Source organism: Chanodichthys erythropterus, chromosome 4 (genome assembly GCF_024489055.1).
Source record: "Chanodichthys erythropterus isolate Z2021 chromosome 4, ASM2448905v1, whole genome shotgun sequence".
Lineage (NCBI taxonomy): Eukaryota > Metazoa > Chordata > Actinopteri > Cypriniformes > Xenocyprididae > Chanodichthys > Chanodichthys erythropterus.
The window spans coordinates 22774143-22787500 of NC_090224.1; the positions used below are offsets into that span (position 1 = coordinate 22774143).

General features: G+C 31.9%; 1 protein-coding gene across 1 annotated transcript in view; it reads right to left on the bottom strand.

The window, feature by feature from the left end:
* LOC137018284 (MAM domain-containing glycosylphosphatidylinositol anchor protein 2-like) overlaps positions 1 to 13358 on the bottom strand; it is a 176168-nt gene that overhangs the window by 19198 nt on the left and 143612 nt on the right. The window contains exons 14-15 of the mRNA XM_067382890.1: positions 8882 to 9030; positions 3241 to 3418 (exon numbers count right to left, since the gene is read on the bottom strand). Of these exons, the coding sequence (XP_067238991.1) occupies positions 3241 to 3418; positions 8882 to 9030 (327 nt within the window). The remainder of the gene's footprint in view (positions 1 to 3240; positions 3419 to 8881; positions 9031 to 13358) is intronic.

Below are 13358 nucleotides of genomic sequence, written 5' to 3' on the forward strand. Positions count from 1 at the left end.
CACCCTGAGTACCTAAGCAACTACATAGATACACCCTAACAACCACCCAGAATACCCTAGCAACCACTAGGCAACACCCTAGCAGCCACCCTGAGTAACCTAGCAACTATATAGCAACACCCTAGGAACCACCCCGAGTACCTAAGCAACCGCATATCAACACCCTAGCAACCATCCTGAGTACCCTAGCAACCACATAGAAACACCCTAACAACCACCCAGAATACCCTAGCAACCACAAGGCAACACCCTAGCAACCACCCTGAGTACCCTGGCAACCACATAGCAACACCCTAGCAACCACCCCGAGCAGTGTGTTGTGATTAGTGTAACCACACTACTACAACACACTACTAACTCAACCAGGCCCTGCCTCTTTATTCTGCGTAAAGATTATTTAAATGAGGAATATTGTGAAGATGGAGGCGTTTCAGGGAGTTCAGAAACCCTGACACTGATATAGAGAATAATAATAAGCTTTTTCATGCTCAAACAGCAACATTACACACTAAAGACAGATGAACATGCATGAAAATCCTGTGTAACATTACATGGCTTCCAACAGTCACATAAAATATCAATTTTAAAGCATTATTTGATTATCGGCCACTTTATAAACTCCCAGGCCAGACTAATCAGGCGTAATGCAGAGACCAAAGTCACGTAGATGTTGTTTATCTCCGTTAAGCCAGAGTCGGCCCCGCCAAACAATGTTCCATCCACTTTCATGTTTCAATATGTTTAATAGATTAAAGATTAACATGTAACCTCATTTCAGACCTTCTTGAGTCGGTCACGCAACAAAAGCAAACGCTGAAAGCACACAGAGACACGCCGCTGCTCTTCATTAAACTCTCTGGCCTCGATGCCACGGACGGGAATTCAGTAACGTTCAGAGTCTGTTTACTTGAGCGGAAATAATAATATGCAAGCTCCGGAACTCAGCTGTATGCATGCAAACTGTTGTGATTTTAACCCTTGATCCATTACGATTGAACAGACATGTTCATGAACTCTGTGAAATCATCCATCACAATTCTCTCATGCTCTGAAAAGAACTTCAGGATTTACTTACACGTAAATTACACAAATAATTACACAGAAACAGCAATGCCCAGATGGATATCTCTGGATAGAAGTGTCATGGAAACATGAGGGTGAGTTCAAACACAAATCACCTACACCACTTCCTAGCCACGCCCTAGCAACCATTGTCGAGCACCCTAGCAACCCAAAACCAAAGAGGGATATCTTCCAATCCGAGCGTCGTAGAAGCATGTGGTTTGCTTTATATCATCTATTCTGGGGGCAGCCTTTGTAGTATCATCATATCTGTATTAGCATCTTACTAAAAACATGCATACAGCATGCTAATCATGTAAGCATCTTGCTTTGCATCATGTTAAAAACATGTTAATTTTGTTAGCATCATGTTAGCAACATGCTAATAATGTTAACAGCATGTTTATTGTGTTAACACCATGCTAATGGTGTTAGCTTCTTGTTTAACATCATGTTAGCAAAATGTTATTTGTGTTAACATCATGCTAATTGTGTTAACATAATGCTAGCTATTGTGTTAATGTAATGCTAACAACATGCTAATCATGCTAACATCTTGTTTAGCTTTGATGTTAACTACATGCTAATCACATTAGCATCTTCCTTAGCCTAAAGCTAACAACATGTTAATAGTGTTGACATCATGTTAACAACATGTTAGTTGTGTTAATATCATGCTAGCTAATAGTGTTAACGTCATACTAACCAAATGATCTCAAAGAACGTTTCTATCATAATGCTAATCATGTTAGCATTATGCTAGAAACATGTTAATCATGTTAACATCTTGCTTAGAGTCATGGTAACAACATGCTAATTGTGTTAGCATAATGCTAGCACCATGCTAATTGTTATAACATCATGCTAGCTAATAGAGTTAATGTCATGTCAACAAATGCTAATCATGTAAGCATCTTGCTTAGTACCATGTTAAAAGCATGTTAATTTTGTTAGCATTATGTTAATAACATGCTAATCATGTTAGCTTCTTGTTTAACATCATGTTAACAACATTATGTGTTAACATAATGCTAATTGTGTTAACATCATGCTAGCTAATTGTGTTAATGTCATGTTAACAACATGCTAATCATGTTAACATCTAGCCTGGCATTATGCAAGCAACATTTGAATTGTGTTAGCATAATGCTAGCAACATTCTAATTGTGTTAACATAATGCTAACAAAATGCTAACCATGTTAGCATCATGTTAGAAACATGCTAATCATGTTAACGTATTGCTTAGAATCATGCTAATAAACATGCTAATCATGTTAGCATCATACTAGAAACATGTTAATCATGTGTTAATCATGTTAGCATCATGCTAACAACATGCTCAGAATATCGTAGGATTGACACCAGGCAGCGCAGGAAGCAGTGTAGTTGCACACAGCAAGAGCCACTCACATTTTACAATTACAGCTCTGAAAAATCTTCTTCGTTTTCTTCTTTTTTTTTTTTCTTCTTCTTCTTTTTTTTTTTTTTACAGTGTAGTAGTTTAGGGAAATAACGAAATTCATCATTTGCTTTTGCATCATCCAAACGTCTTCTTTTTGTTCTGGATTGATCTTCACGAGCGACAGCGCAGATGAATTATTAACCACCAGCCGAAACATAAAACAATCAAACTAAAACTCCAAACGAGCAGATCACAAACACTCAACTCTCATCAGTTCATCACTTTCAACGCTAAACTATTTTCACCTCATTATTGAACTTTTAAACCTTAAGAAATTACTACTTTTATTCATCAAGGATTCATTAAATTGATCAAAAGTGACAGTAAAGACCTTTATAATGTTACAAAAGATTCTATTTCAAATAAATGCTGTTCGTTTGAACTTTCTATTCATCAAAGAATCCTGAAAAATAAACGATATGATGCTTTCCACACAAGTTTTCAACACTGATAATAATCATAAATGTTTCTTGAGCATCAATTCATCATATCAGAATGATTTCTGAAGGATCATGTGACACTGAAGACTGGAGTAATGATGCTGAAAATCCAGGAATAAATTACACTTTACTATATATTCACATAGAAAACAGCTGATTTAAATAATAAAAATATTTCAAAAGTTTTACTGCATTTTTGAATTGAATCGTATCAACTGAATTCTAGAAATATCTCATGAATTGTTTTAGTTCGACTATAGTCATGCGTGACGTACCGCTGTACGTGACGATCCTGGTGGTTGAATCTCCCTCTCCGAAGCGTGTGATCGGTGTGAGTCGGACCACGTAGGCCTCGGGTCTGATGAGCTCCGTCAGGTTGTGTGTGATCAGTTCTCCCTTCTGGATGTTTCCCTCCACGGGAATCTCCTGCTCCCACCAGCGCTGCTGCCCCGTCTGAAGGAGAAATCAGGCTTACATGAGCTTTACAGGGAAAATAAATTACTTGCATTTCCTGTCAGTGCGTTAAAGAGGACCAATTATGCCCTTTTACAGTCTTGATTGTGTTTTTGTGCTCTACTAGAACAGGTTTTCCTGCTTGAATGTTGATTATTCTCCTCATATTCTCCATTGTTGCAGCTCCTCTCTTCCCAGTCTGTCAGTAACACTCTGTTTAGTTCCTGTCTCAATGAAGCCCCTCCTTCTGAAAAGCACAATGTGCTCTGATTGATCGGCTGGAGCAGTGTGTTGTGATTGGTGTTTGGGAAATGTCCCGCCCCTTACCATAACCGCCAGTTACTAACTAACTCAACCAGGCCCCGCCCCTTTATTCTGCACATTAATTATTTAAATGACTTAAATTATTAATTATTTATTTATTGTGAGTGTTCGAATAGTAATTTTTGTATTTTCCTCATCATTTTAATTTCAGTTAAAGTTCTTTTTAAAGAAAATATGATCTCATTGTTTTTACAAATTTTTCAGTTATATCAAATTAAGGAAAATGAGAAATGTTGGCTAGTCTTTTCTCTTTTATTTTATTTCAGTTAAAATTGATTCTATTTCAAGTAATGAAAATGTTTTTTATGGGTTTATATACTATTCTGATATTTATTAATATTTTAACGTAAGTAACGTTCTGTTTAGTTCCTGTCTCTATGAAGCCCCTCCTTCTGGAAAGCACAATGTGCTCTGATTGGTCGACTGGAGCAGGGTGTTGTGATTGGTCAAGCGCTTAGAGCATGTCAGGCCCTGCCCCTTCATTCTGCTTAAGCCTTAGGTTCACACATTTAATGCTAGAAACATCATCAGTTTGAGCTGGAGCCGTGCGACTGACGCCACCAGGCTTTGAACTGAAGCTGAAGCTGCTGGGTTACTGTGAGGAAACACCTGTAGTAAACTTTGGCTCACTGGTAAATTGGAAAGTGCTGTTTTGTTACTTGTAATCGCTGGCATTATTCACCGGCGGCCCTCTGAGTCACTTACCAGGATGTCAAATCCTGTTTCCCTGACAGGAATGAGAATTAACCGGATCAGAGAGTGTTTAAGTTCGCCGCAGTCACGGACAGATGGATTCATTAAGCGCCAAACTCACCGTTCCTCCACTAAATACCAATTCAGTCAAATTATGGTTTGCAATTTTGGGCAGGTTTTCAAATACACATTATTAGAATGTCTTCATAAAAACGACCAGCTGTAAACAGTGTGAGGTTTGGACAGAATTATTTATGAGACACTTTATTTCTCATGTTCACACAAAAGATTAATATAATATATGTATATGTATATATATATATATATATATCATGTTTTGGTTTACATTTCTGCATTGATTTAGCTGAAGCTTTTATCCAAAGCAACTTGCATTGTATTCAAGGTTTACATTTATCAGTTTCCCTGGGAATCGAACCCTTGACCTCAGGACCTTGGTGTTGTTAGCGCCATGATCTAGTCTGTGATTAAGGAAAATGAATGCTAGTTGTTCTCATTGGCAGTCGCTGCATCATGTTGCTGCGTTTGGTCACCTGACCTCAAACTGCCAGATCTCAGTGAAAATGAAAGACCTCCAGATCACTTTGACAGAGCAAATGCTGTCAGTGTGAATGCACCTTCGGTTTTTCTCACACTCTCATCTTCGTAAAATGAATTCGCATGTGCTTCATGCAACCTCTGAAGCAGATTTCCTGAGATCTGATCAAAGGAGGAACGCGAGCGAGATGTAGAAGTATCAAAGTGCTGGTTCTCCTGCGGTGGAGCCTGACGGATCGCCCATGAGTAATGAGTGTGTGCTGCTGATCATCACTAGAGTCACGCGAGAGACCAAATGAGTCAAGAATGCACTAGAAAATAAAACAAAACAAAACAAAAAAACTATTAAAATAAATAAAATGATTAATTTAATAAAAAATTTTATAAAATAAAATAGTAAAATAAAATAAAATTACTCATGAATACATGAGTAACGAAAGCAAAATAAAATTATATACATAAGTAGATAAGTAAATAAATTAAATAAATTAAAATGAGTAATTTCATTTTAAAATAAAATAAAATAATTTACAAAGACGAGTAAGAAAGCAAAATACAATTAAATAAGTAAATAACATTAAATAGAATTATGCAAAATAGAATTAAAACAGAATGCAAAATAGAAATAAAAAATGAATTAAAATAAAATATGGGTAATTTTATTTTAAAATAAAATAAAATTGCTCATGAAGAAATAAGTAAACATGCAAAATAAAATAAAATAAAAATCATGAAAAAATGCATGCATTTAGGATCGCCTGGAAAGTACATTATAGGGCAACATTGGCATAATATTTCAAACATTAAACAAAACAAAACAAAGCAAAAATAAACAAAAAACAAAAAGTAGGGATGCACGATACCATTTTTTTAAGGACAGAGTACAAGTACCGATATTTTTATTCTTTTTATTTTTTTTATCTGTGCATTCCTAACAAAAAGTAAAAAGTAAAGCAAAACAAGCAAAAAACTAAAACCTCAAACAAAACAAAACAAAATGAAACAAGACAAAACAAAAAGCAAAGCAAAGCAAAACAAAAACAAAAAGCAAAACAAAAGCAAAAACAACAACAACAAAGCAAAGCAAAAAAAACAAACAAACAAACAAAACAAAACAAAAACAAAGCAAAACAAACAAAAAACAAAACAAAAACCCTAAGCAAAACAAAAAAACAAACAAAACAAAACAAAAATAAAACAAAAACAAAAAGTAGGGATGCACCGATACCATTTTTTTAAGGACAGAGTACGAGTACCAATATTTTTTTCTGGTACTCGCCGATAGCAATACCGCTGCATATACATTTATTAATTTATATATTTTTAATCTGTGTATCCCTAACAAAAAGCAAAGTAAAGCAAAACAAGCAAAAAACTAAAAACTCAAAACGAAACGAAATGAAAGAAGACAAAACAAAAAGCAAAGCAAAACAAAACAAAAACAAAAAGCAAAACAAAAAACAAAAGCAAAAAACAACAACAACAAAGCAAAGCAAAACAAACTAAAAACAAAAAATCAAACAAAACAAAAAACAAAGAAAAACAAAAACAAAACAAAAACACAAACAAAGCAAAACAAAAAAACAAAGCAAAAAACAACAACAACAAAGCAAAGCAAAACAAACAAAAAACAAAAAACCAAACAAAACAAAAAACAAAGAAAAACAAAAACAAAACAAAAACACAAACAAAGCAAAACAAAAAACAAAGCAAAAAAACAACAACAACAAAGCAAAGCAAAGCAAAACAAAACAAAAATTAAATAATCTTAAAAGCTAGATGCATACATTGAGGATTCAGTGGAACTAGTGCACTATATGATATTTCCAACATATGATGAAGACATGAATAAAGCATGCAAAATAAATAAATAATTTTGCAGGCAGTACTGACCTAAAAGCCATGCATAGATGCATAAACTGAAGATCCATTAGAAATAGTACACTATATGACAACTTTAGCATACTATTTTTAGCATGCAATGATTTGAGACATGCTAACTGTAATCTCACATGACGTGATATAGAGAGAATAGTTAGTGGATTGGGATTCGGCTCAGGCGAGGCAAAAGAACAAGTGAAGAACGACTGGTCATTGTCACATTCAGTCTCTGAACTGAAGCTTCATCTGGGATTCACGACGGCCTCGATCACAGAAGATCGTCCGTTATGAAGCTGTGAAACCCACAGGCCTTCAGTGTTAATTCAAAGCCGAGCCGAGGCTGAGATCATCACGACTGAAGCCGGCTAAAAATAGCAGCACTGACTTCTGCTCGACACGCGCATCCGGGGCTCCGGGCCGTGATTTATTTACCAAGGAACTCTCGCTTTCCTGCTTCTTATTCACTCATGTACCGTCAGACCGCTTCAGCAGGGGACGGAGTTACATCGTACATCATACAGCTGGAGAAACATCCGTCTTAGTGTGGAATCTTAGAGTACTGGAGTAAACTGCAGTACCTGCACATTTACTCACAACAACGCTTTTCTTATGAGTGATATGAACATTGTTTGACTTATACTTACCTAAAAGTAAAACTAGAAAATCAGTGTTATTTTAGTTATTTCAGTTTTATTAATATTTTAAATTAGCTTTTATTTTTATATTTTTAGTTTTCATGTTAAATTCACTTTAATTTTTAGTCATTTCACTATGTGTTTGTTTTATTATGTGTTTTGTTATTTGTATGTACAGCATACACACACACACACACACACACACTAATATATATATATATATATATATATATATATATAAATATATATATATATATATGTATGTATAAATGAAATAAAAAAATAAAATGAGATAAAATTAAATTAATGTTTCCAATTAATAAAAAAATGCAAATACACTAAAAAATAAAATAAAATAAATAATAAAAATAAAATGAATTATATATAAAATATAATTCATTTTATATGACTTATATATATATAATCAATTTTAATTTTTTATTTTATATATATATATATATATATATATATATAATAAAAATGTATAGTAATTATAGTAAATATATAGTAATTTCATTGTGTTTTTGTTATTTTATTTGTTTTACATATATAAAATAAAATAAAATAAAATAAAATAAAATAAAATAAAATAAAATAAAATCATGAACAAATGCATGAATTTAGGATCCACAGGAAATAGTACATTATACCGTACTATCAGCATATTATAACATTAAACAAAACTAAACAAAATTTTAAGTTTCAGTTTATTACTAATTTTCATGTAGTTTAAGTTTTTCAACTAATATTTAAAAAAAAATGATTTCAGCTTTATTTCACTCAGAAATGTTTTCAATAGTTTTAGTTAACGACAGTAACCCTGATTCATAACTAATGACACAACAAACTGACTAAAACTTTAACAAAAATTAGATTTAAAAAATGAATTCAAACTAAAAAGCAGAATCTCAATGATTAAATAACACTGAAGCTTCTCTCACAAATCACTGCAGAATTCAAACGCACGTCATTTACACACTTCTTCATGTGCTTATTATGAACTATTTAACATTAATTACATTTTCAGTGTAGCTACTATTGTTAGCCATAGAAATCCTCAGATGGGTTTAGACTAAATATCTAGATTAAGTCATTTTAGACTTTTAATATATGAAGTGATTTTGCTTCTCCAGGAAATGTGTTGATTTAAGGAGAGCAGGTTTAAGTGTGAATTCACACCTGATAACTGCAGCAAAACAGACGATAGGTGCTGAAAAACACCACACAGTGAGTCAACAGCGTGAGGTTCTGCTCTTTTGCAGTGTGTGGCTGATTTAGATCACTGTTGAACTGTAATCTGGTGAGACATCTGGAGTCACACACACAAACTGACCAATGACCTTCACTGCAAACCTCCGGACTGACCAGCACTGACCTGTCGTATTCCGAGGCGGTACGCCATGATGCGGTCGACCGCGCTGGGGTTCATCTGCGTCCACTGCAGCTTGTAGCCGTACACACGCGGCCGGTTCTGCCACAGCGGGTTATAGGTGTCGTAGTAGAACTCAGGAGCGAACGCTTTCCCTGCACATGGAGAAATCACATGATTTTATCATGCTTTCAATGTGGCGGCACACCCATTAATTCATAAAATAAAATAAAAATAGAAAAAATGGATATATATATATATATATATAAATTTACATTTATTTAAAATTAAATCATTTTATTTAATTTCATCCAATTTTATAAATTATATATATATATATATATATATATATATATATATATATATATATATATATATATATATATATATACACACAAACACACACACAAATAAATTATAAAATAAAATAAATTAAAAATAAAATTAGATAAAATTAAATAAATTATTTTTATTAAGCTTCCAATGTGACATAACATCCATTAATAATAATAAAATATTAATAATATTAATAATAATAAAAATAAAATGTAAAAAAATTAAATTAAATAAAAATAGAAAAAATGGAAATATACACACACACAAATTATAAAATAAAACAAATAAAAAATAAATTAGATAAAATTAAATAAAATTATTTTTATCATGTTTCTAATGTGACATCACATCCATTAATAAAATAAATAAATATATTAAATACAAATAATAAAAACAAAATGAGATAAAATGAAATAATATGATTTTATCATGTTTTCAATGTAACTATATATATATATATATATATATATATATATATATATATATATATATATATATATATGTATCTACAGTATAGTATATAACTATACTATACTGTAGATACATAAATTATAAAAATAAAAAATAAAATGAATTAAAAAAATAAAATTAAATAAAAAAATCACAATGAAATTTAATAAAATTAAATAAAACAGTTTTGTAGGTAATAGTGCCCTAACAAGCATGTACAGAGGCATACATTAACTGGAAACAGTTCACTATAGTGTACACTTGAGACACTATTGACATGTGACTGCAGATATGACATCTACTCAGTGTTTGGAAACAACGGCACATGATTCTGCTGGCATGAGCGAACTATACAGACAAATCAAGAGGAAACACATCATTTACATATGGAAGTCTTAAAGGTACAGTCTCAAAGCTCGGTTTCATCGGTCACTGCATTCAGAGAGTAATGCAGAATTCAGTGCGTCGCATTCTCAGCGTTACTGAAACAAGCTCTATAGCGACGATAGCATGAACTGTGTCCTTCTGAGCCTCAAACAGTGTGGAAAAAGATCCTTAAAATACTACATTATGACTTTTTTAGGTCAAGTATGAGTGAATAATGGGACAAATTAAGATGGTCCTGCTGCAGATCCAGTGCTTTAGCTTTAGGAGGAAAAGTTCAGACCTGCTGGAGCTCAAATATATCAGACTGTCTTCAAACACCAAAGACAGTCATTTACTCTCAAATTCAACAAACACTGTTTCGTCCTTCACAAAGCTGTAAGCATTTACAAATATTTAGGATTGTGGGTAATAGTTAAGCAATTAGCCAGTTAAAATGAATTTAAATAAATTACTTATTCTATTATGAATGAATAAATAGATAAGTAAATAAATTCTATTGAAAGCATGAATGAACATAAATAAATAAATAAATTAATAAATAAATAAATAAATAAATACACAAATTAAAATATATATAAAAACATTTAATTCTATTTTAAATGAATGAATAAAATAAATTTTAATTATAAATGAATGGCAATACATTTCAATTTTAAATAAATAAATAAATTAAAATAAATTATATTATGAATTAATTGATAAATAACTAAATAACTAAATACATATAAATAAATAATATTATAAATAAAAAATAATTATATTATGAAATAATAAATAAATAAATTATATTATGAAATGAATGAACAAAAATAAATACACAAATTAAATTATAGAAAAATAAAAAATAAAATTCTATTATGAATGAATGAATAAATGAAATACAATTTAATTATAAATGAATGACAATACATTTAAATTTTAAATAAATAAATAAATTAAAATAAATTCTATTATGAATTAATTGATAAATAACTAAATAACTAAATACATATAAATAATATTATAAATAAAAAATAATTACATTATGAAATAATAAATAAATAAATTCTATTATGAAATGAATGAACAAAAATAAATACACAAATTAAATTATAGAAAAATAAAAAATAAAATTCTATTATGAATGAATGAATAAATGAAATACAATTTAACTATAAATGAATAACAATACATTTTCATTATAAATAAATAAATTAAATAAATTATATTATGAATGAAAGAATACATAAATAAATAAATAAATTCTATTGTGAAAGCATGAATGAACAACAAAAATAAATGAATGCACAAATTAAATCATAAAAAATTCTATTACGAATGAATGAATAAATAATGATAAATAAATAAGTAAATAAATTATATTATGAATGAATTAATAAATAAGCAAATAAATAAATACACGTTAAATTATAAATACATAAAATAAAAATAATAAAAATAAAATATAATTATACATGAATAACAATAAATTATAATAAATAAATTAATTATATTATGAATGAATGAATGAGTAAATAAATAAATACATAAACAATACACATAAATAAATAAAGTCAAATTATATTATAAATGAAAGAATAAAATAATATTATAAATGTTTGAATGAATAAATAAATAAATTATTTCTATTATGAATAAATAAATACAAATAAAATATAATTATAAATGATACAAATAACGTAACATTACAAATAAATAATACATTTTATTATATATATATATATATATATGCAGTGCACTGTAAACTTTTTGTAACTACACCTCTATGAAGATATTCAAACAAATTTAATGTACAATCCTAAATGTCTAAAGGATCATAACAAGTTGTGTTTGTCAGAGCAAGTAAAGCACGTCCCAGTCAGAACATTTCATCTCCTCGAACACGACAGAAGCTTCTAACCTGGTAAACTTTCTGAAGTGGGTCGCAGCAAATAACATGTTATTGTTCCACCGGCTTTACGGGCTCAATGCTCAATTCTGAGCAAATCCTCGGAGAGAAAATTGCCCAGTGTAAACCTTTCTGAGCAGCGCGAGATCCGTGTCTGGGTGAATCGGGCCCACTTTAGGCTCTGAAAACAAACTCTATTATTCAGCCCTGCTCTCCAGACCTGCGGGAATGAAGCTGGAGGGTGTTTGGAGCTTCAGCAGGGATCTCGACTTAAAACGCACCGCTTCCAGTCCCAAAACTCCACGAGAGAGGGAAAGATTAGACCAGGACGACTTGTTTACAATGTTACCAAACTCACAGCTCCGTCCATCCGTCGCCGTTCTCATCTGTAGAGCAGTAAATCATCTCTCAGCTCATGCTCAGTCTGATTAAGACCCAGAAAGAGAGATTAGGGTGAGAAAGAGGGATGAAAGCTGGAAAGAAAGACGAATGGCGTCTCTCAGCTCAGCATATGTCATGATCTCTCTCTGCTGAAAGCTCTATTGACTTATTGTCATACAATCTCAGCGTGAACATTAACCAGCGGATGTATCTCATTATCAGTAATTCACCTTAAAATGGAAACTACTCGAGCGTTAAATTAAAGCCAGCGCAATAAAACAAAAGCTAACAAAGCAGAGCTGACGAGCATTTTTACACAAAACACGCCGTCTGGATGCTGTTTCTGCTGGTTTCGTGACATCATCGATCATAACGCACATTTATGCAGTGAAAAAAGCAGTAAATCATGTGATGCAAACATGCAAAAATAGCAGAATTCTCACTTTAACCCATTCAGAAGGACACAAAATGAACATGCTTTAATTCTACACTGTAAACAATTCTTCAGTTGCGGCCTTACATTTTTAAGCAGAATCAAATTGGCTGAACAACTTAATTTATATTAAACTGACTTCGAGTTGCTCTCGTGTGACGTTTAAAGTGTCATTCGCTGGGCCTGAATGGGTTACATAAAGATATCAATAATGATAATCAGAATATGCGATTCTTGTTCACTGTAGTCCGTTACAGTTGGACGGTGTTCTGGTGAATCCCGAAGCGTCAGATGTCCACCCGGCCGGAGTCTCGCTCTCCTGCTGCGGCTCTGGCTCGGTGCCGGATCGTTCTCAGCCGCGGGACGTCCTCTGATCTGCTTAAACCTGACCAGGATAAACCTCCTGACAGAAGATCTGAGCCAAACCACATGATATCTGTGAACATCACTGAACCACACCAATGCCAATCTATCTATCTATCTATCTATCTATCTATCTATCTATCTATCTATATGACTATCTATCTATCTATCTATCTATCTATCTATATGACTATCTATCTATCTATCTATCTATCTATCTATCTATCTATCTATCTATCTATCTA